Source organism: Delphinapterus leucas, chromosome 4, assembly GCF_059928025.1.
Source record: "Delphinapterus leucas isolate spDelLeu-1000000601 "Yukka" chromosome 4, BTC_Dleu_Yukka2, whole genome shotgun sequence".
NCBI lineage: Eukaryota > Metazoa > Chordata > Mammalia > Artiodactyla > Monodontidae > Delphinapterus > Delphinapterus leucas.
In genome coordinates, this window is record NC_143132.1 from 98,686,082 (window position 1) to 98,710,811 (window position 24,730).

A 24,730-nucleotide genomic window follows, 5' to 3' on the forward strand; every position below is an offset into this window, starting at 1 on the left:
CACTGAATGAGTTACAGTCTTATTAGAATAATAATGTACTGAGGACCGACTATGTGCCAGACACCATCCTACATATTTCACGTGTATTATCTCTTTTTACCCTTTTAAAATTTTTTTCTTTTTTTTCAGATGAGAAAATAGTGGCAAAGCGTTTTTTTTAATTGCCCAAGATATCATTGATAGTGGAACTTCAGTTTGAACCCAGGCCTTATGACCCCAAATTACCTGCTTTTAACCATTACCCAGAGGCTATGGTTTTAAGGATTTCTCCTTCATGCCTGCCATTTTATCTAATTTATCCTACCAATAAAAATAGTGATAAATCAACAGCTAACATTTATTAAACACTGTATGCTAGGCTTAATCCTTTAATTGCTTTATCTTATCCAATAATCAAAATAACCATATAAGTTTTACATTATTATCTCACTTAACAGATGAGAAAGCCAGAGAGGATTTAAGTAACTAGCTCTACTAGAAAGCTACAGAGCTACTCTTTTGCCTGCTCTTTTAATCCCTAAAATAAATGCTGCCTCTTGTCCCCATCGGTAACTGTGTATGCTGTATAGACCCTCCACCCCTGGTCTTAACTTAAAAGCCATTAATTCAGTGGTTTCATCCAGGAATGCACATTATAATCAACTGGAGAAACATTAGAGAAACACACATGACTGAGTTTAGCATCTCTCTGGGTGGGTCCAGATGTGTGGTTTTAACACCTGCTCAGTCATTCTGGTGAGTAGTCCTGCCTGGGCATCCCTGCTGTCGACCCTCAGGTGTGCACCTGTACACAGTGCACACACTAAAGAAATATCCCCCTCATATGCTTGGTACTACTCTGTGCTGAAGAGCAGAGGTTCTCCAACTGCAATAAGCATCAGAATCACTGGGTAAGTTTGTAAAAAATGTGCATTCCTGGCCTGCCACTCAAACTTCGATTTTTTTTACATCTAGGTTGGGCCCAGGAATCTGATTTTTAATTGGCTTACCAAGCAATTTGAATGCCTGGAAGAGTCAAAATGTTGCTAAAGCCTGATATCTGTCTTAGGACTTTTCTTATGGATTCAAGCCAGTGGATATCCTTGGAAATGGGTGCAGTTCATGAAAGAACTTTCATTTTAGAGACTGAAACCTGGGTTTGAAATCCTGACTCTGGTTTTCTAGCTTTGTAACATCGGGAAGTTTACTTTAGCCTTTTGATCCTCTGTTTCCTTTTCTGGAAAGTGGGGATATTAAAACGTATTTTGTGGGGTATCATGTAGCCTACAGGGGTAATGGATGCACAGCATTGGATTCCATGTGCTTCTTCAAATTTCCTAGCCCCTGTAGAATCGGGCAGGGTCCTGATGTGCTCTGAGTGGAAGTGAAATATGACAGTTCTGAGCTGAAACATTTAAGAGCCAATGTACTATCCTCTGGCTTTTTCCTATCCTGCCACCGCTGTGTGGAAGCCAAGTATTCCATAGGCATAGCTGTAAAATGCAAATGTCTCTGATTCATTGCTTGGAAAGGAGCTGCCCTGGAAAGCTGCTAGAATCACCAGAATACTTGACTCATTTTGTATTAAGCACTGAGTTTTCAGTGCATCTTCATGAGTGCAGCATACATATACACACGCATTCACATATTGCTTACTGAGCACCAGTAAATACCTTCCCACATACTTCTAAGACTCGGTATTTCCAAACGAAATTCATCATGTCTTCTCCAAAACCTATGGATGTTACAGTTGGTGGCAGCCTCTCTTCTAGCTTTCCAAGCCAGCAGGAACATTTCTTTTCTTTCTTTCTTTTTTTTTTTTTTTTTTGCGGTACGCGGGCCTCTCACTGTTGTGGCCTCTCCCGTTGCGGAGCACAGGCTCCGGATGCGCAGGCCCAGCGGCCATGGCTCACGGGCCCAGCCGCTCCGCGGCATGTGGGATCTTCCCGGACCGGGGCACGAACCCGTGTCCCCTGCATCGGCAGGCGGACTCTCAACCACTGCGCCACCAGGGAAGCCCAGGAACATTTATTTTCTATAGTCATTTCTCTTTTCTCCTTTGCATATCCAATCAGTTACCACATCTCATCTTAAAACCGTCTGAAAACTCTTGAATATTTGGTCACTTCTATTCTTATTGTTATTCCAAATACTGAAATTAGCTTTTGCTTAAAGTGCAAAAAGTCTATAAAGTGAAAAGTGCATTTTCTTTTCTCCCCTTCTAGAAGTTAATAATTATTCTACTTTTGTATGTATGTATTTCTTAACACAAATATTAGTATGTTGCATACTGCTCTGCAAACATGCTTTTTACACTAAACAGTAGTTTTGCTATCCATATAAGTGTATTCCACAGCCTTCTCATTCTATATAGTGGTTGTAAAATACTCCATGTATTGGATGTAAAATAACTTTTAAACTATGTTTTCTCTGATCAGCATTTATACTGTTTTGTCTTTTGCCAGTGTAAACTATAGTATAAAAATAATTTTGAAAAATATTGTTTTGCATATATATGAGTATATCCATAAGATAAAATCCTAAAATTCTTAGGTGAAGAGGGTTATGCATTTGTAATGTTGATAGATATTGAGAAATGGATGTAAATTTTAATTGGTTTCCTTGCATCCAAACTCACTGTTCTCCAGTTTCTTTCTCTCCCACACTACTGTGTGGGACTCTTCAGTAGCTACTGGGTGGGGCTCTTCAGTAGGTTTGCATTTCCAATATGTTTAAGTGTAATTTTCTCTGGATGGCAGGCAGGATCCTTTACAATCTGCCCCTACTTGTCTTTCCACCCTTTATATTTTCTCATATCCCACTTTTTGCTATAGCAACACAACTGCATACAGTTCCATGCCACTGTGTTCTTTAACTCAATGCCTTAACATATATACCATTCTCTCACTCCGGAATACTGCCCCTGCCACTTTTTTGTCCATAGGATTCTCGTTTATCTGAGTTAAATTCCTGCTCTTTGCTTCTATTTCTATTTCTGTGTTTCTGTGTCAACGACTAGCATAGTGTCTGTAGGTTCCAGATGCTTTTTGTTTATACTGAATTTTATATATGCATATATTTAACGATTTTCTCTCAGTTGTCCTCTGACAATCTGCCTGGTTTTTTGCAATTAAGGGCTGAACACAGAGGATTCTACTGTTGTATCTAGAAGATACACATGGAGATTTAGCAATTTCATCAGTGTAGGTAATCCACATTTGATAATTCAGCATTGGCGCGGAACTTATTTTGCTTTAGTTTCCTAATTTGGCTGTTTTCTCTGATTCACTGGATAACTGCCAAATCCTACCTTTATTTTCTTCTGTGTGTTCACAGTGGATCTATATTTTGTATGGAATTCATCCTTTCCCCCCATCATTACATTGAGAAGCAGGCAGTGTTTCATCTGCATTCATTAATTTGTCCATTCATTCAGCTAACTTTTAATGAGCACCTACTTTGTGCCAGGCACTACTCTTGGCACTGAGGAAACAGACAACATTCCTGATCCTATTAACATTCTAATGGGGAGAGACCAGCAATAAACAAACATGTAGAGTAAATTCCCATGGAGATAAGTTATTGAGAGAAAAATAAAGCAGATAAGAGATTGGAAAGTTGGGGAGAAAGGGGCTTTGTCTTTAGGGTCATCAGTAGCGTCATCACCTATTCTCTGAGTATGTGACGTTTGAGCCAAGACCGAGTTAAATGAGTGGAATGGCTGTGTGAAGATATGAAGAGGGACCATCCCAGACGTTGGATATAGCTAGCGCAAGGCCCTCGAGTGGAATATGCTTGATGAGTTCCTAGAACTGAAAGAAGATAAGTTTAGCTGGAGCAGAGTGAATGAAGGGGAGAATTAAAGGAAGTGGGAGGGGCGTGCAAGGTTGTGTACAGCCTTGTAAGTCCTAGTAGGAACTGAGGGTTTCACAGGGAGTCATTGGAGGGTTTGGAGCAGAGAAGTGACATCAGATTTACATGTTAAGAAACTGTTCTTTCTGCTGTGGGGAGGTTGCAGGGAACAGGCGACTGGAGAAGTAGGATTAGATACAAGTTTATCACTGCTTTCCAGGGAAAACACTGGTGGATAACTTAATGATAAACCCTCAGTCCTGTAGGCTCTAGTTTTAGCACTTACTGAAGAGACCGTTTAAAACTGTCTATAGTTTTAAAGAAATCAGTAAAGCACATAAATAAGTACAACTTAAAAACATTCTATTCTAAGTTTAAAAATAATGTGTGATTCACAATTCTCAGTAATTAGTGCTACCTGTATTGTAAGATACAAAACATTTAGTAAAGCATACTTAGATACACTATTAATTGTTTTAGGTAGAACTTTCAACAACAAAAGAAGAATGTGCAAATACAGGAGATAGGCTCTTGTGTGAAGGGCCATTTGTTGAACAAGCTCCTGCCCAATCCTTTCAAGAAGTTCTAAAGCAATGGAGAACTGGGCATCATGATGACAATGAGAAACAGAAGTTACATGCAGCAAAACCAGGTACCGCTTTTTTTTTTTTTAAAATAAAATGAATGCTTTAAAATAAAGCTGAATTTATTTTATCTCCATTCTCCATGAATATAAATGCAGTGTTCAGAAACACTGAAACATTGGGATAGTAGTTTGATATAACTCTTCAAAGGAGTAGTCACTCTATGACCATTGGTTTAGTGGTTTAATATTTATGACCCCCTGAATTGGGCATTGGGGATATATTTGCCTTTGTTTCCTACGTAAATTCAAGCTGTCACATGAATAGAGAATTAGATTCTCTCAGCTCCTCTTCTAGCAGAAAGTTTTGTCAGAACAACTATTCCTTTATTGAACTGTAATTACAACCCATAAAACAGGACGATCTATGAGATGAGAGGAATAGAGAATTTTCTTGTATGTGTCTTGAGAAATATATTTCAGGGACTGCTGTGAAGTTCAGGGGGATAATTAATTTGTCTTTTGTTTTTCTTTCTTTTTGAAGAAATATTTGTTTTTATTTTTCCTTGGTAATTTTCACACCCATATTCTAGACATTGAAGATCTGGATGACCGAAGCGTACAGTGTCTTTTCTTTGTTTCCCAGTACCTTTTGAGGGAAATCATACCTTTAGAAGTATTCATTTATTAATTTTATTACTCAGAATCTTGTTGAGGCTTCCAATTGCTTTTCATTAAAAATAAAATATTAGATAATAAACTTAAATCATGTAACTTAGTTGACAGCATTCAATTTTATGATTTTTATTTCATTTTTTTCCCAGTGAAGGACCTCTCCTGATTAGTCCTCTTTTGTAACATAGTATAATTCCTAATGTCAAGATATCACACACCTTATTCCCAATTAAAATATGATTTTTTACTAAATAATATTCTCTCTTTCAAATATTTTTCCTACATTTGTTCATGATACATCAATTTTGTTAATACTTCCGAGACTTTATTTGTATACCCTGTTTTAGCATGTACATCAACATAACTCTCATTGACTATGTTATTTTATGTGCTCTTTTATTTGTGCTTTCACATTTTAATGTATTTTTTCCTCTGAAAAGGATTAAGTCTTCTATAGAAATATGGAAGAACTGATATGTTGTAGCTTTCCTCTATAGGCTGAAGATTGTGGATAAAGATGCTTAAATGGAATTGAACTGCCTGATTTCAAAGGAATCATGGAAACCTGGAATAGTAGAGGCCAGATGTTGGCATATAATTATCAAAGTTATAGTGGAAAAATTACCAAAATAAGGGGCAAGGAAGACTAGTAATTAGATTGTTTCAGTTCACAGAGATCTGTGGTACTAATTGGAGTACATAAGAATGAAAAAGTTTGTATAGACTCCTGTTTTTCCTATCTGAGTAGAAAATTTCCATCCTGATGCACAGAGACCCAACTTGAGCTACCATATTGGGAATTCAGAGTTTATTATAAAGTTCTCAGCCCTAAGCCACACCACAAATCTGAAGCCCCTTGAGGTAGAGGCTGGGTCCTTTTGCAGGATTTTGTAGTGTGGTCACAGGGTACACTATGAATCTTCCTCTAAGCTTTCACTACAGAATTTATGGCTATTTACCAGGATAAACATGCACTGAGGAAAGGCAATGCCCAGACCTTCAGAGGGGTTATTAGATTCTGGGTCTGAACTGACAGTTAGACACCCTGGAGACCCTAAGTGCCACCATAATCCACCAGTCAGTCTTAGAGATTTATGGAAGTGGAATGATAGATAGAATCTTGTCTTTATTCTGTCTCACAGTGCATTGGGACTGTGGGACCATTATGTGGTTATTTTTCCAGTCTTGATTCTTGTGAACGGATATACTTAGTAACAGGAATAATGCCTATGTTGATGGTCTGACCTGTGGCATGAAGGATGTTATGGTAGTACGTAAGTAGAAGACCCTAGAACTGTCTCCCTCCCTTGCCAATGTCCATGCTAATAAAATACCATGCCAGAAGCAATACCTGGGTATTGCAAAGATTAATGCCAGCATCAAAGACCTGAAAGATGCAGGAATACTGCTTTTTATTATATTTCCATTTAACTTACTTATTTGGTACAAAAGCCAATGATCTTGGAAAATGACTACAGATTAAACTTGATCCGATGACGATGATACAGGTCACAGTTGCTTTTCTGGATGTAGTGTCTTTGCTGGAGAAAACCAACACATTCTCCATGGTTGGAGGAGGGAGACAGCTATTGACCTAGCCTAGGGGTTGATTTTTCTGTAAGGTGACAGATAGTAAATATTTTAAGCTTTGAGGGCCATTCAGAAGGGCCATACAACTTTGCCACTGTATCATGAAAGACAATATATAAACAAACGAGTGTGACTATTTTCTAATAAAACCTTGTTTATGGATACAAATTTGAATTTTACATAATTTTCACATGTCACAATATATTATCCTTCTTTTGATGTTTTTTCAGCCATTAAAATATGTAGAAACCATTCTTAGCTTGAAAGCCATACAAAAGCAGTGGGCCAGATTTGGCCCAAGGGCTATAGTTTACTGCTCCTTGACATATCAGATGTATTCTTTTCTATTTCTATTAATAAATATAGCCAGAGATGGTTTGATATCATATGGGTTACAGTATACCTTCACAGTCTTGCTTCAGACCTACATTAGCTCTCCAGCTTTCTAGCATTATATAGTCCCAAAGAACCTTGATTGTCTTGCTATTGCACAAAAGATAATGTTCGCCCATTAGATTGATGGCATGATGCTAAGTGGATTTTGTGAACAGGGAGTATCTGTTACAGAATGATTATATTGGACCCTTTCCATCATGGGTAGGGCAGTAATTTGTCCTCATGGGAAAAGCTACATATTTCAGAAAAGGATTTGCCTTCTCTTCCTGTAGTGTATCTGCCAGCAGAAGCTTTATTTGTCACTGTGGTGTCTTACACAATGAGTATCTTAGATCAAGACACTCATTTTATTATGAAAAAGGTATAGGAATAGGCTCATACTCATGGAATTCACTCATCTTACCATGTGCAGCACTATCCAGCTAGCTTGATAGTTTTGTGGAATGGCCTGCTAAAGGTTCAGTATGGGTTCCAGCTGAGAAACAACATCTTGTGAGTTTGGGTGCTTTTCCTACAAGGGGCTCTATATTACATGAAACTCCGGCAAAACTTCCATTAAACAGGAAGCTGAGACTACCCACTGCCATTTGGGGCTCATCAGCACTGAGTTAATAGTCAGGAAGGGTCACTGTACTGACCATGTTGTTTGAGCACAAGTATGAAGGAACAATTAGATTGTTATCATACAATAAAGAAAAGATAGACTTCATCTGCAAACCATTCAGTGGCATACTTAATTTTTCTGTGTCCAGTAATAATGTTCATTGGAAAAATGTGGCAAGCCAATGAAAAGAGGGCTTCTATGGACTTGAATCTTTTGAGAATGAAGATTTTAGTCACTCTACTAGGTAAAAGGGGTTGGCAGACAGTAAGGTAAACAGAATAGGTGGTGAGAGAAGGAAGCTATGGTAAACAAATCAAGGTAGGCTTCAAAACCAGCTACAAAATGAAGAACCATGGCAGCTAAGTTTTATATTGAGTAATTGTTTCTTTTTTTTCCTCTCTTTTTCCTGATACCTAATATGACACATACTACTGGTATCTAACATTTAAATTTAGTTGGGAGTATCACTAAATTGAAATCTCCCTCTGATACATAGTGGCGGTAGAACTTTGTGTTCCCTGTGCTTCAGACATGAGTTAGTTTAGTTTTGTTTTGTTTTGTTTTCAGAGGAAGAGACAGACAGACAAATGGATGCTTAGATGCAAACTAAGTAGACTCTGTCTCTCCAGATCCGTTCTTTCCCATTTCTGCCCTACTCTGTGCCCCTAGAGGGTGATCTTTAGAGGCTGCATCACGTGAACTCCCTTGTTCTCTGGCTTCTGGTTGGGTTTGACCAGTTGGAGACACTAGCAGAACATTGAAGGGTGAGAAGAAAGAGGTAGAGGTATTCACTCTCCCTCTCCTTTATGTGCTGAGATTTTGCAGTTACTGCTTTGTCTGCATATATCATTAGCTCCACTCAGATGACCTTTCATCCACAGCCGTTGCTTTCCATGACTACTTACAACACTTGCCTTACTTTGTCCTCTCAAGCCTAGGGTTGGTAACAGCTCTCCACTATTTTTAGTCTCTGAGTGCTTCAACATCACTTGTTCCCTTAACCTTAACATGATTATAAGTTAGTCCCTTCATTTGATCTTCTTCAAATTACCCCTTTGAGTTTTTTCTTTCCTGTCAGAACCCTGACTGATAATTAAAAAGGGATTTCTAAGAAGCCAAGATTCAAGTTGAAGTCTAGAAAATGAGTTGGAGAGTGGAGACAAATTAGAATGTACAAAGGCTCCATGATGAAGAGAGCATATCGTGTTAATGGAACTGAAGGTAGATGTGCATGGCTGGACCTCAGAGAGCAAGGTTGTAGCACAACAAGCTAGAGAGGAATTACATTTAGTGGCTTGGAAAGACAAGGCTACAAACAAGACAAAGTGTGGCATAGGTATAGGAGGAAAGTTGGTAAAGTGTATTATCATAAAAACCCATGGAGGACAGTGTTTTTAAGTAAAGAAATGAGGTCAACAGTGTGGTTGCCATGGAGAAATCATTAAGATGAGGACTTCAGTTGATATAATATGTGATTTTATTTTGCCTCAGAGTATTATAAATGTGATTGTTTATGTGCGTGTATATTATATGTATGTGTCTGTAAATATTTTCCTTTCCCTAAGATATTAAGCAGATGAAAAGAACATTTATAAAATTTATATACCTTATGGAGAAAAACAAAACAATAAGAACCTGTTCTCTTCCTCTTCCCTCCCCTCTAAGTGATTATCACTAGCCTGGATTTGTATTTTTTCATTCCCTTGATTTCCTTGCAGTTTACTGCATGTGTGTATCTCTAAACAATATATTGTTAAATTTGCATGTATTTAAACATTGTGTAAATGGAAAACTAGTATATGTACTCTTTTTCAACCTGTTTAACTTATTCAACATAATTTACTGAGATTTACCCATAAAGATGTGCATAGTTGTATTTCATTCATTTTCCCTGCTTAAGAGTCTTATGCTTAAAAGTCTTCTTTATATGACTACACCACTGTTTACCTGTTTAAATATTGATGTTTGTTTAGGTTGATTCCCATTTGGGGTAAGAAAGAGGTAGAAGTACTTACTTTTCCTCTCCTTGATATGCTGAGATTTTGCAGTGATTGCATTTTCTACTTATGTTACAGAGCAGCACTTAGATGACCTTTCATCCACAGCCCTTGCTTTCAATGACTTCTTACAAATTTCTCCTACTTTGTCCTCTCAAGCCTAGGGTTGGTAACAGCTTTCCATTATTTTTAGTTTCTGAGTGCTTCAACATCACTTATTCCCTTAACCCTACCCAGCAAACACTGCTGTTTTGAATATTCTTGCACAGGTCTCCTAATACACATGTGTACACATTTCTAGGTGTCTCTTCCTGGGAGCAGAATAGCTGGGTCATAGGGTGTCTGTGTCTTTCACTATACTAGGTTAACCTGAATTTTTTTACCAGAGTATTTGTGTTAGTTTATACTCCTCTCCGCAGTATATAAATGGTTTGGCTGCTTCCCATTATCACCAACACTTTAACTGTCAGTTTTTAAAAATTTTTGCTGGTCTGATAGAGATGAAATTGTATATTTCATTTGTGTACCTCATTACAAATGACATTGAGTATGTTTTCCTGTGTTTCTTGGCCATTAGCTTTGAATTTTCAAGTGTTCTAGTGATTTCTGTTATTGATTTCTAACTTGATTACGTTTTAGTGAACTGTAATTTCATTTCCTTCAGTGTGAAAGGCAAATACTTACAATGGCCTAGAAGGTTCAATGTAATCTGAAGTCCCTATCTCTGTGATCTCACTTCCTATTACTCTCTCCCTGGCTTGTTCTGTTTCAGCCACACTGGCCTCCTGGCTGTTCCTTAAATACCTTGGGCAAATTTACCTTAAGACTTTTAAAAGCATTGTCTATTAAGGAAAACACCCATCATCCCTTCAATATGAACAATGGGACGTCTTACACAACTTCACACAAAAGGTAGCTAGAGAACCATTAAACAAGGGAGCAAACCAGAACCTCAGTTCCATAGCTTGTGTGGCATTGTTCAGGGAGACATGACTCATGAATCCATGTGTTCTAGATTTGCTTTATGTAAGCAATTTGAAACAAAGCTTATCCTGCTGAATGCATTACGTAGCTAAAGTCTCTCTTTCTAGAAAATATTAATCTGTTTGCCAGAAAGTCTAGTTATTAGCATATTCACAAGCAAGTTAACCCAGGCTACCTGCCATATTTATTTCCTGAGAATGTGCCATTGGTGATGGGAGAAGAGTGAGTCCCAGGTCAGCTGCTTCATCTCCTTCCTCCTCATCACCCTTCTAGACTTGGGGGTTATCTCTCAAGCCAAGAGACTCTTCTCCATGACCTGGACAGAAAAAAAAGTGAGTCCTCATTTTTTTTCTCTTTCAGCTTCCCTGCCGGGAAATATTTTGTTTTCTTATGAAAAGGAGGACTCACGGTGGAGGGCTCTCCTTTTTTCTATGACTTGCTCTTGTCCTTGACTCCTACTCTTTCAGTTCATGCATTCTGATGGTGGTTCCCAGAACATCCTCCAGTTGCTTTCTTCAGCACTGCTCTACACTTTGGGAGGAATAGGAGTGGATGACTTACATTCTTTTGGTTTATTTCTATTGCTGGCATTTGGCTGTTTCTAAAAGCTATTTATTAAAGGCTGCAGTATGAGCTTGGGATTATTCTCTAGTTTCAGTCTATAAAAAAATAATTGTTTCCCTCTTTACTACTTCTCTATCTTCTCCCACATTTTTCCTCCTGTTGTGGTCATTATGGAAAGAGGGCTAATATCTAGGAGGGTGGAGAGACTAGTAACTCTGTATTTATGCTGCTTTCTTTCCCAGAAATCTCCATCAGTTTTAAATATCTTTGAATGGTGGTTTTAATGTAGTAGTACTTCAGAAACATCTTAAGCATCTGGAAGTAAGTTGCCATGTAGATATAAATTCATGAGGACAATTGTCTCCTCCAGGTGCCATTTTGAGTTATTTATTTTCTGTTTCCCATAATGTGTAAATATTATTGTCAGTGGCTCTAACACGTACCTTTATGTGTGTGTGCATTTATAGAATATATAATGAATCCATTTGTATTTATCTTTATCGTGTAAAATAATTAGTTGCTTTAAAAAACCTTGTGAATCATAAGATTTTTTTCATTTCAAGAAATTATTGAAGAAAACTATCTATACAGTAATATAATAAATCACCAATATTTAACACTTTTGCATCATTTAAGCCTAGAACTATTGATTATACAGACAAATATCAAAGCACATTTGCCTCAAAAATGGTGAGTTCTATATCTTGAGAGAAGATGTGGTAATTTGTAGACTAGGTTACCTTAATTATGCATATTATGTTTATTTTTATAGAGTCATTGGAAGAATGTGAAGTACAAACTAATCTGAGAATTTGGACAGAACCACTTATGATTGAATTTAAAGAAGACAGTCTATCCTACATGGAAAAATTATGGCTTAAAAAACACAGAAGGTATTTTCTGATTTTTTGCATTATTAGTAAGAAATGTAAAAGCTATTTACGATCCGTGTGTGACATGCTTTTTTGTAGCAATGTTATTTATGCACTTCACATTTGCATAAATAATTTTAAAGCAATATTAAATCCCTGTGAAGCTTCTACCGTTCTGATAAGAATTTTAATTCTATTTATGTATGTAATGTGTGATTGATTTAGGGTTTGCCTTGAGAAGTGGAAATGTGTGTGTGGGAAACAAGGCACAAATATGGTATAGAATTTAAAAATAATAGCAAAAATAATGTGATAAATGAAAACTTACTTTGAAGAGGTAATTTTTGAGCTGTACTCTTCAGAAACTTTTAAGTTACTTTTAAAGTTACTTTTAAGTTAAGCAGACCTTTGATTTTATAGTTTTATTAATAGTATTCAAATATATTTTATTCAAAGGCTATATCATTAGGTGTAGCATTTCATAAGTGGTTTAAAAGTTAAATATCAAACCAAATTGATGACTGAGTACATGTTGGAGTCATGCATAATTTTACCATGATATAAGAACCACATTGGGAGGTACCTTTAAAGGCCATGGTCTCAGTTTCCCCTATAGCAGTGCTACTCACACTTCATTGTGCCTATGAATCAGCTAGAGACCATGGCAAAGTACAGATTCTTCTTCAGTAGGTATGGGTGGAGCCTGAGATTTTGCATTTCTGAATTTCTGATAGCTCCCGTGTGATACTGCCGTGGGTAATGCTAGTCTCTGAACCACATTTTGAGGAGCAGGGTGTTAGAAAACCTGTCTAGAATGTACCTGAGGAGTGGTTTTCGAGCCCTTGCTTCATTCACTTCCAGTCATACAAAACCATCTCCCGAGATGACCCACTCCATCCTTGGAACATTCTGTCTCCTATGATATCTCCTAGTGAGCTGCAATTTTTTCTGACTAGTTGCTAACTTGGTCCTAATTCTACCAATTAAACCAATACTGAGCCAATTGAATCTCTCCTCTTCATGGTATCCCTTCATATTTTTAAAAATCAGCCCTCATGACTTCCTTGAAGCTTCTGTTTGACAGGTTACCATCTGCCCCCACACCCCTTCAGCTGTTTTTCATGGGCAGATTTCTTTTCTTTTAATTTTTTTTTTTAATTTTGAAATAGGACATGCAATCAAGAGTTGCAAAACAACATGAAGAATTTCCACTTGCCATTCATTCAGCTTTTCTAATGGTAACATCTTATATAATCATAGTGCATGTATCAACACCAAGAAATTAACATTAGTACAATATAAATCACTAAACTACACACTTTATTTGGATTTCACCAGTTTTTGTCACTAACGTCCTTATTCTGTTTCAGGATTCAATTCAGGATCTCACATTGCAGTTTTGTCCTATCTCCTTATCCATTGCAATTCCTCAGTCTTCCCTTGTCTTCATGACCTGGACATGAGTACTTGCTGGGTATTTCATAGAATATACTCAGTGTGGGTCTATCTGGTGTTTTTTCATAATTAGATTGAGGTTGTGCATTTTGAGGAAGAATGCCACAGAGAGGATGCACCCTTCTCAGTGCATGATATCACCCGATCATACTATCAGTATATCTCGTCACCTGGATGTTAACCTTGAACACATGGTTAATGTGGTACTCACCAAGGTTCCCTGCTGCAAAACCACTCTTTTCCTTTCATAATTAACATTGTGGTCTCTTCAAGCTGTCAGAATACCATAGACTGGGTGGCTTATAAACAACACACATTTATTTTTCACAGTTCTTAAGGGTGGGAAGTTCAAGATCAAGGTGCCAGCAGACTTGGTGACTGGAGAGACCCAGCTTCGTGGTTCATAGAGGGCTGTCTTCTCACTGTGTCCTCACAGGGCAGAAGGGGTGAGAGGTCTCTCTTGGGGAGAGACTAATCCCATTCATGGGGGTGCTACCCTCTTGACCTAATCACCTCCCAAAGGCTCACCACCTAATACCATCACCTTGGAGGTTAGAATTTCAACATACGAATTTTGTGGGGACACAAACATTCAGAAGAGAGCTTTCTGCTCCTTGCCCTCCACCAGTTTATGTCCTGCTCGCATGCAAAATATGTTCATTCTATCCCAATAGCTCCAAAAGTCTTAACTCTTTCTATCATCAACTCAAAATTCTGAAGTCTTAATTCTAAAGTCTTATCTAAGTATCATCTAAATCAGATATGGGTGAGATTCAATGTCTGATTCATTCTGAGACAAATTGCTCTCTGTGAACGTATGAAATCAGACACGTTCTGTGCTTCCAAAATACAAAAGTGGGACAGGCATAGGATAGATATTCCCATTCTAAAAGGGAAAAATTGGAAATAAAAAAGAAGTAACAGGCCCTGAGCAAGTCTGAAACCTAACGGGACAAATGCTATTAGACCTTAAATCTTGAGAGTATCCTCTGCTGTCCAGGCCCACTGGGATAGAAGCCCCACTTCTGGACACACTGAGGCAGCAGTTCTGCCCCGAGCTTTGCCTGGCAGGGGCTGGGCCCCCAAGGCTCTGGTTGGCTCTGCCCTGTGGCTTTGAGTGGCCCCATTCCTAAGATGGCTCTGAGCTCGGTGACATGCCTGTGACTCCCCTGGGTTTGAATTGTGTGGCTGGTCTAGTCTGGGGTCACAAGGGCAGCCTTGCCCCCAGGGATTTACTGGGCTGTTGCTCTAACGGGGCTCTCTGTGATGGGAGAGATAGCCCTGATGATTTCTGAATTGCCTTTGGGATCATTCTTCCATTGTCTTGGATAATAGGTCATATCTTCTGTTTAGATGGCTGACTGATCTCCCTGTGAGATGATCCTTTGGGCATATACTTCCTATTCTCTCCTGTATAGGTTGTGTCATACTTTTCAATATAAATATAAGTAGGCTGAGAATGTTCCAAATCTTTAAGTTTTGCTTCTCTTTTGATTAATTCTGTCTTTAATTCATTTCTCTCTTCCTTGCATTTTGTTATGAGCAGTCATGAGAAACCAGGCCTCTCCTTCAACACTTTGCTTAGAAATTGCCTCGGCCATATGTCTAATTTCATTACTCACAAGTTCTACCTTCCATAAAACACTAGGACATGAATGCAATTCAGCTAAGCTCTTTGCCACTTTATTAGCAAGGATTGCCTTTCCTCCACTGTATGATAAATTGTTCCTTACTTCCATCTGATACCTCGTCAAAATGGCATTTACCATCCATATTACTACTGACGTTCTATTCAGGATTACTTCGGTATTCTTTAAGACTATTGATGCTTTTTCTACAGCTCTCTCTTTTTTTTGAGCCCTTACCAGTATTGTCTTTAAAGGTCTATTAACAGCAATGTAGCCTTTTCCTAGCATGAACTTCAGACCTCTTCCAGCCTTTAGTAATTAGCCAGCTCCAAAGCTGCTTTCACATTTTAAGGAATTTTATAGCAGCACCCCACTTCTGGTACCCATTTCTGTCTTTGTCCATTTGGGATGTTATAACAGAATACCATAGACTGGGTGGCTTATAAAAAACAAACATTTATTTCTTAGTGTTCCTGCAGTTAGGAAGTCCCAGATCAAGATACCAGCAGATTCAGAGTCTGGTGATGGCCTGCTTCCTGGTTCATAGGAGAAATCTTTTCATGGTGTCTTCGCAGGGCTCTCATGAGCCTCTTCTATAAAGGTGCTAATCCCATGTGGGGACTCTGCCTTCATGACTTAATCACCTCCCAAAGGCCTCATCTCTTAATGCCATCACACTGAGTGGTAGAATTTCAACATATGAATTGGGTGGGGGGGGACTTAATCACATCACAGTAATAAATATTTTAGGGGAGATACTTTGAGATGATGCAAAATTCTGTTTTTCTTTAAACTTTCATCTACTAATTTTAGCATTTGTCAGTGGATTTTGCCTGTAGCAGTTATTACTCTGCTGCTCTAGTGGGGATTTTCTATTTCCTCTATTCCTTCTACATTTATTAATTGGAATTCTTCAAGGAAGAATATCTCTTTTCCCACTTTGGTTTATTTATTCAATTGTTTATTTATGTGGACTCATGGATATTTATTTTATTTGGGATTAATAGCCAATACGATTTTCATTTATTTTTTGACTCAAGTTCCTGCTTTGATCATTGAGAACTCCTTCAGGTTGACTTCTCGCTCCTTTCAATATGTTCTTGCCATTTTTTGTTTGTTGGTTGGTTTGCGTTGAACATCTCTTTATTTTTCTAGCACCTGAGATGCATTTTCCTGTCCTAACCCGGGAATCATTTTTCCAAGGAAACCTGATTCCTTTTACTGGAAACTGTTATTCAGAAACCAAGATCTCAACTTAGGTGTGCACCTTGCTACTCAGGAGTCACAGATCCTAGGTTTTCTCAGAGAACATCTAAGAGATACATGTATATATACTAACCCAGGATACACACACAACTAAATTTACTTCTGTACCTGTCTACCTGGATATCTATTAAAGTAAACATGAGTTCATATTCATACATCCAAGCCAACATCAACTGGTTCATTTACATTCTCCCTTTGCTTATTTGTGGTTTCTTTCACCTGCAGTGAGAATCCTGGCTCTCAGTATCTATAATATATTTATTAATCTATCACCCTTAATATATGTGTAAAGTAGTTTCAGAATCTCTAATTTCACTGGGAGAAACAAATTTACCAATTAGAGTACACTGTGTATAGTGCTTTCTACAGTATCCAGTCAAAATCTTGTTTTCCAAAGTTGCTTAGGCCATGGCACTCATTACTTTCCCATCTCCTTTAGAGTGGTTCTACCATTCTTTGGGGTATGCCCGTATCCTGAGTACTTTTTAAAATTTGAATAAACTTGTGTACAGTTCTGTGGGCTTTTGCCAATGCCTAGAGCCATGTGTTCACCACAGTACTGAAGAATACAGGTCCATCACCCCATAATCCCTCATGCTTCCTCTTTCTTTAGTCAACCCTTCTTCCTCAACCCATGACAACTATTGGTCTGTTTCCATCCTTATACATTTGCCTTTTTCTGAATGTCATGTAAATTAAATCATAAAATATGTAACTTTTTGCATCCTTCATTTAGCAAAATGCATTTAAGATTCAACCATGTTCTTGAGTGAATCAAAGTCTGTTCCTTTTTATGGTAGAGTAGTATTTCATAATCATGGTATATATTTTATCCATTCATCTGTTAAATAACATCCTGCTGGTTTCTAGTTTGGGGCAATTATGACTAAATCTATTATAAACAGTTGCATATAGGTTTTTATTTGAATATAAGTTTTTAATTCCCTGGGTAAATACCTGGACCAGGATGGCTGAGTTATATGCTAAATGTAGGTTTATCTTGATGAGAAACTGCCAAACTGTTTCCGAAGTGACTGAATAGTTTTGCATTTTTTTCTGTAATGTGTGAGAGTTCCAGTTGCTCCACATCCTTGCCAGTGCCTGGTATTCTCAGGTTATTTTTTCTTTTGATGGTTGTTTTAACAGGTGTGTAGTTATATCCCATTGTGGTTTACGTGGCAGGGTTTTAAGTTCGTACATAGACTATTCTGGTTATTCCTATGTAACTATTGTCCAAGTTGTCTGTATCTCTTTTAAAGTATTATGTCCATAACAGTCTTTCAGGTGTGAAACTTAGTAGTGTATATCTGTCAATTGCCTCTTTCTAGCTTAGGAATTAGTACATAAAAGTAATCCCAAGGTCACTTATCTTTTTTAGTGGCTGCCTTTCAAGGCCCTTCACACTGAGTTTCCTATACAGTAAAAGAAGAACACTTTTGTTAAATGACTGACTTCATTTCTGCCTATAATTTTCATATTTTATAAAAGGCTTAACAGGCTTATAAATATATGTTCTATTGCATTTTGTTTTTATATTACTTTTCTGATTTGGATAGTAACGATTTTTGTATATTACCTGCCAGTACGTAAGTGCTGATACACCTTAATAGCAATCTTAATATCTCCAGTGGTTCTTTCTGTTGTAGTTGAGATAACATTGGTTTATAACATTATATATATGTTTCACGTGTGCAGATTATATTTCATACTGCAACCTGCTCACGTATACACTGCAACCTGCTCACGACCAAAAGTTTAGTTTCCATTCGTTACTGTGCAGTTGACCACCTTTACTCATTTTGCCCTCTTCTACTCCCCTTCCCCTCTGGTAACCACTAATCTGTTCTCTGTATTAATGTGTTTGTTTTTGTTTTGTTTTGTTTGTTTATTTTTGATTTTTTAATATTTCACTTATGAGTGAAATCATTTGTCTTTCTCTGACATTTTTCACTTATACTATCAAGGTCTATCTATGTTGTCACAAATGTCAAGATTTTATGTTTGCTCATAGCTAAGTAGTATTCCATAGTGTGTGTGTGTGTGTGTGTGTGTGTGTTTGTGTGTGTGTGTGTGTGTGTGTGTGTGTGTATAACCACGTTTTTATCCATTCATCTGTTGCTGGGCACTTAGATTGTTTCCATATCCTGGCTACTGTAAATAAAGCTGCAAAGGGGTACATATATCTTTTCAAATTATTATTTTCATTTTCTTCAGATAAATACCTAGAAATGGAAAAGCTAGATCATATGGTAGTTCTATTCTTAATTTTTTGAGGAATCTCCATACTGTTTTCCATAGCGGCTACACCAAATTACATTCCCACCAACAGTGTATAAAGTTCCCTTTTCTCCGTATCTTCTCCAACATTTGCTATTCTTTTGTGATGATGGCCATTCTAGCAGGTGTGAGGTGGTATCTCATTGTGGTTTTCATTTGCATTTCCCTGATGATTAGTGATGTTGAGCATCTTTTCATGTGCCTGTTGGCCATCTGTATGTCTTCTTTGGAAAAATGTCTATTCAGATCCTCTGCCGATTTTTAATTGGGTTCTTTGGTTTTTTTGTTGTTGATTTATATATCTTAGATATTACTTAGATATTAGTTCCTTATTAAATATATGATTTGCAAATATCTTCTCATTTGGTAGGCTGTCTTTTCATTTTGTTGATGGTCCCCTTTGCTGTGCAGACGCTTTTTAGTTTGATGTAGTCCCACTGGTTTATTTTCTTTTTTGTTTCTAGTGGATCTTTTAAATGCTAGGAAAGTTTCATGAAAGAGATCATACAATTTGGATTTAGAGTATTTTAAGGGTGGATATTAAAAATTAGCTGGTATTTCTACTCCAGTTCCCCTACTCTTTTTATTATATGTACTTCTCAGTTCTAGCTGATCATCAGAAGCATGGGGGGAGGTTTTTAGAATGCTGATTTCTCCTCCCGGCCCCAGACAGACCTAAAAATCAGTGTTTTTAAGGATGGGTATGAGACTCTGCATTCAAAAAGATCTTCTCTGGTGATTCTGATGCAAACAGCCTAACACTGATTCACAGTGTTAGAACCATTCATCACAAGAATGATTTGGTCAATTTGGTTTCCCCAAATGAATTGGTCAATGCTCAATACATATTTGTTTAAATTTTAAAAAAGGAAAATCTGGTGAAGTAATCCTATTCTAAAGCATATGTCATCTTTTATTTATGTGGCATGATCTTTTGACAAAGCAATTGTGTTAGGGTCCCAATCCAGAATGTAGAGTTAATTTATTGACTAACTAGTTGTTTGTTCATGGGCAAATCACTTTAATTCTCTTGGTCCAAATTTTATCACCTGAAAAACATTGAGTTTAGAATAAATAATCTAAGGGACCCCTTCAGCTCCAGTGCTCTATTAACTAGACTCTCTAAGTCTTTGGTTCAGGGCTTTCCTCCTAAAATTAGGTAAGTTTTCACTTCATGAAGGAGTATCTGGATATTAGTACATTTATGTGTATCAGTGATTGAATTTTTAGTACAGTATATCTATGTCAAACTGGAAAGAGGCTGGTGACCAGATGCCAGTTTGTCTTTGAACTTTACTCTTTAATATTTTCCATCATTTAATTAAATTTTGGATGTAAGATGACATGCTCTTCAAAGCTGGATAATATATAAATATTTTGGAGTGTTCTGATATATACATTACATATACTGGGGAAATGCACATAGTCACAGTTTGCCAGGAGATCATTAAATTTTTAGTACCTTTGCAAATTGTGAGAGAGGCAATATAGAGTAATGATTAAGAACATGGGCTTAGGGAGGCAGACTGCTTGAGTTCAAATTGTCTTTGCTGCATTTACTACCTGAATGACTGAACAAGTTGGTTTATTTCTTTGTGCTTTAATTTTCTCATCAAACTTAGATAATATTAGCACCTATTTAATATTCCTGTTAAGATTCAGTACCCCAAATTGTTTAGAACATAGCCTGGTACATTTTTTGTATTATTGTCACCAGCTAATATTATTAAGAAGGCCCTGACTTTTATATGGGGACTCAATGAGCATGCATAATCTAGAAGAGCTGTGCGGTTTAAGGGCAGTTAAAAAGTGACTCCCTTCCTCATTGTTTGGGACTATCCTTTGGAACCAAATGCACAAGGCCTCTAAGAATTCCTGTGCTTCATTGCCTTGTATGTGAGACAGGCCACACCAGACCTCATTGTTAATTAGATAATAGATGCTACAGCCGGAACACCTCACATTCTTATCGTGGAAGCCTATTTTATTATGCGACTGGCTTGGTGGAAGTTCAGAAAAATGTCTTCAGTTCTCTTAGATCTTATCAACATAATGCCAAGTCTGTGAGATACAACACACATTTGTAAATTAGCTTTTTAAACAGTGTGATATGTTTCATGGATTCCATGTGTTTTTTTGCAAAAATACCGAATTCTGTCATAACTTTGATTTTCATCCTAAAGGAAAAACAATAAGATATGAAATTTTAAAAATTTTGTAATTTGTAAAAAAAATTTTGTAATTTGTAAAAAAAATTTTGTAATTTGTAAAAAAAAATTTTGTAATTTGTAAAAAAATATTTTGTAATTTGTAAAAAAAATTTTGTAACTTGATTTACAAAATTAGTGGATTAAGATTATGTTATACAGTTGTACTTTTCTTCTGTGAATTAGAGGTATGGCTATGGTTTTCATTATTAATTTTGTAGACTCACTTGTTTGTGAAATAAATCAATATCTTGTCTGGAGAAATTTCAGATAATGTACTTTAGGCTCTTAATTGCTTCTTTCTTGTTTTGTAGAACGCCACAGGAGCAACTTCAAAACATGCTAGTGGACACCTTTGTACCTCAGTGTAAAACTGGTAGTGAGGCACAGTGTTCTCAGAATGAAAATGATGAAGATAGCGATGGTTAGTTCAGCCTTAATTAGATATTTTCAAATTTACTATTTCAAATTATATACACTGAGCATTAGTCAGCACCTGCCTTTCGTTTTCTTTACTGTATCATTCTCAACTGCACTGTGTACACTTTATCTCCAGATCGAAATCATGCACACTCTCCTTGCCATTCTCTAGATTTACTTTGCCTTAGTTTAAATAGTTTCATTTAAAAATCGAATGTTAAGTAAATGTGTATTTTACTTGAACTGGGAAAATTGACAGTATTTATTCCTTTGTGTGGATGCACAGGAGAACATTCTTCTTCTATTGTTGCCTATGTTATTTGAAGATGAATTATCAGGTAAGGTATATGCTTTGATGATATTATTTTTAATCTTATTTTCTAGTTGAAGATATCAAAATACAACCCCCAGCTCTTTTTCTGCCAGTAGAAGAATTAAACATAGAGAGACCTGAACCATCTCTAAAAATAGTCGAACTGGATGATGTAAGTTCACAATGACCACTCATATTACTTAACAAACAGGAAATTCATAACGTACAGTTACAACTACATGTTATTTTCAACAAGATTTCTTGTTGAAATAAATTTACAAGTATATAACAAGTATTATAAATTTACAAGTATTTGAATTTAAATATGCTGACAGGAATACAACAGACTATTATTTTAATGTAGACAGTAAATTTGTGAGCTAAATTGGTATTGTGTCATAGTACGGGAGATGAGAAGACGTTTCACTCTTTTAACTTGTAGAAATGTAGTTTAGTGTTTGTTTTATTTAGTTCTCTGTGTTATCAGGCTTTTTAACAAAGACTATTCTCATTATATGATATTTATTTAATAAAATTTGTATAAGTTTAGTTTGTTGAATGTCATTTAATATTTTCTATTTAAAGGAAAAATAGTGTTAAGATTTAAGGGATTTAGTATAATAATAAATTGAATACAAACCTCTAGAAGACACCAGGTAGAATAAGCTGGAGCTAGAGCCAGTCAGAGCTAGAGCTCCAGGCTGAAGGGTTAAGTTGTGATAAACTCAGTGCATTTCTGACTTTCTAGTCCTCTAGTAGCTGAGTATACCCACTGTCCTCAATGTTGCTCTTACTATGGTTGTCACAGAGAAGGACTACAATGAGGAAGTACCTTTTTAAGTACTACTTTTGTCTTGAGGTTAATAGCTTCTGCTGTGTGTGTGTGTGTGTGTGTGTGTGTGTGTATGCCTGGCAACATTTTTATTTCTGCTCTGGATAAATAGAAGATTCTGAACAAATAAATACATACATGCATGTGTATTTGTGTGTGCTTTTCATTAAATTGTTGATGCATATGGTATGACATGCTGGCCAGAGAATGAAAAACATCTTAATCACTGATCTACTTGGCACTTAGTAGTTACAAAATAAAACCTTTGGCACTTAGTAGTTACAAAATAAAACCTAAGTTGTTATATTTGGTTCTGGGTGTGATAGTAGTGATAAATGTGCTGACACAGCAAAAGCCCTGAGCAAATATCTGTTGAATTTGTTTAGTTCTCCTAGAACTAATGCTCTATGGCATATAGTCAGAGAGCTCATGACATTTCTTTGTGAGAAAAAAAATTCTCTAAATATTATGCACAAATTAGCTGGTTAATGTATTATAAATTTGTTGAACATACTAATATTATACAACATGCGTTTAATAAGACTGATGAAGCAGAATTTGAAGAACCGGGAAATGTCGTGCCTTATAAAGTTGAGTTAGCAGATGCAGACAGTCAACAAAGGTAAGATCTTTCTAATTCACTTTTGATACTTATTAAAAACTCGTAAAACATTAACTATCTCTTGAGAAATTCACAACATTAAAAAAATGTGACTTTAATGTTAGAATATATTTTATTTAAGCCATGTTTAAATTTGGGTACAATATTGCTAATATTTATCAGCATTCAGTAATTAGAAAATTATCTATAATGATATGTTTATACTCTTACCTAATATCTGGATTATTTAATAGATGCTTCTGTATTTAGGAATTGTTATTATTTAAAATGGCCTCCCAGGTCATATATTTCATATGAACTTCCTTACTTTCTCCAAAGATACTCTTTGGATTTTTCTTCAGTTTGTTATGAACCCTAAATAAAAACAGGTACGTTAATAAGTTGAGAGACAAGAAAATCCCCCAAACTATAGATTACTTCCTAGGTAGATTTTACTGTGTGATAAATTAAATAATGAATCATAATGATTCAGCTTGTAAATTTTTTTTAGAATTTTGTCATTTCCAAATGAAAAATAATATCTAGCTGTATCTGTTAGTAATGCTAAAAATTATTCTAAGTCCTCTTTGCTGTTGAAACTTTAGCTAGGATTTCACATGTTTTGACTACAAAGCATTAAGTTGGGTAAACAGCAGAATGAAGTTCCTATTAAGTAGCCCCTACACTGATTCTTTGTTTATACGTTCAGATCACCTTAGGCCCCTGTCAGCATTTTGGAGCAGCAGTGGGCCTAAGTGATGCCCTCAGACCCGAAAAGCCCCACGTTTGGACACATAGACCCAGATATTTAGCAGCAAATGTGCTTTTGGCAGGAGACAACCTTCTGGTCAGTATATAAGAGGTTTATATGCACTACTATATCCCTAAGGAAATGGATTTCTACTCTCAAACTTGATTCTTTTATATATCTTATCACAAGTCTTTGACCTCCATGTTAGACAAGGCAGAGAAAGTTACTGATTACAGTTTGGCAATAGTTTTGCATCTTGGGTTTGGAGGTGCCCATAGAGCGTCTTTTCTAAGAGTCATAAAGCATCATAAGTGACACAAGAGGACCTTTTTGGTTAAGCATAATCCATGAGTTTTTATGATGGTACTATGTAGAGCTTACATAAGGCTATGTAAGGCTTTTGAACCTACACCACATAAGACTTTTGAACTCATATAGTTCATGATGAACAAATAAAAAGTTTATTTAAGCAATAAAACCTTGATTTCATGAGCTTGATGAGATTGAAAGATAACTCTCCAGTTTTAGAAGAAAGACCATGAGAAACCAAACTTATTTCAGAATATTTTTTTTTTTGTGGTATGCGGGCCTCTCACAGTTGTGGCCTCTCCCGTTGCGGAGCACAGGCTCCGGACGCGCAGGCTCAGCGGCCATGGCTCACGGACCAGCCACTCGCGGCATGTGGGATCCTCCCGGACCGGGGCATGAACCCGTGTCCCCTGCATCGGCAGGCAGACTCTCAACCACTGCACCACCAGGGAAGCCCCTATTTCAGAATATTTTTAACAAGAAACTGTCAATTAAAAATTTGTAGTTAAATCAGGTTTGTCCCAGTTGCCTATTTCCTTTAAATTCATAATACTGTTTAGTTACTTGTAGTTCAG

General features: G+C 36.7%; 1 protein-coding gene across 1 annotated transcript in view; it reads left to right on the plus strand.

Annotated features, from left to right (window-relative positions):
- The window catches only part of ZBBX (zinc finger B-box domain containing), a 104,520-nt gene that overhangs the window by 54,110 nt on the left and 25,680 nt on the right, over positions 1-24,730 (plus strand). The window contains exons 8-12 of the mRNA XM_022573043.2: positions 4,312-4,483; positions 11,997-12,117; positions 21,244-21,353; positions 21,734-21,834; positions 23,037-23,116. Coding sequence (XP_022428751.2) covers positions 4,312-4,483; positions 11,997-12,117; positions 21,244-21,353; positions 21,734-21,834; positions 23,037-23,116 — 584 coding nt within the window. The remainder of the gene's footprint in view (positions 1-4,311; positions 4,484-11,996; positions 12,118-21,243; positions 21,354-21,733; positions 21,835-23,036; positions 23,117-24,730) is intronic.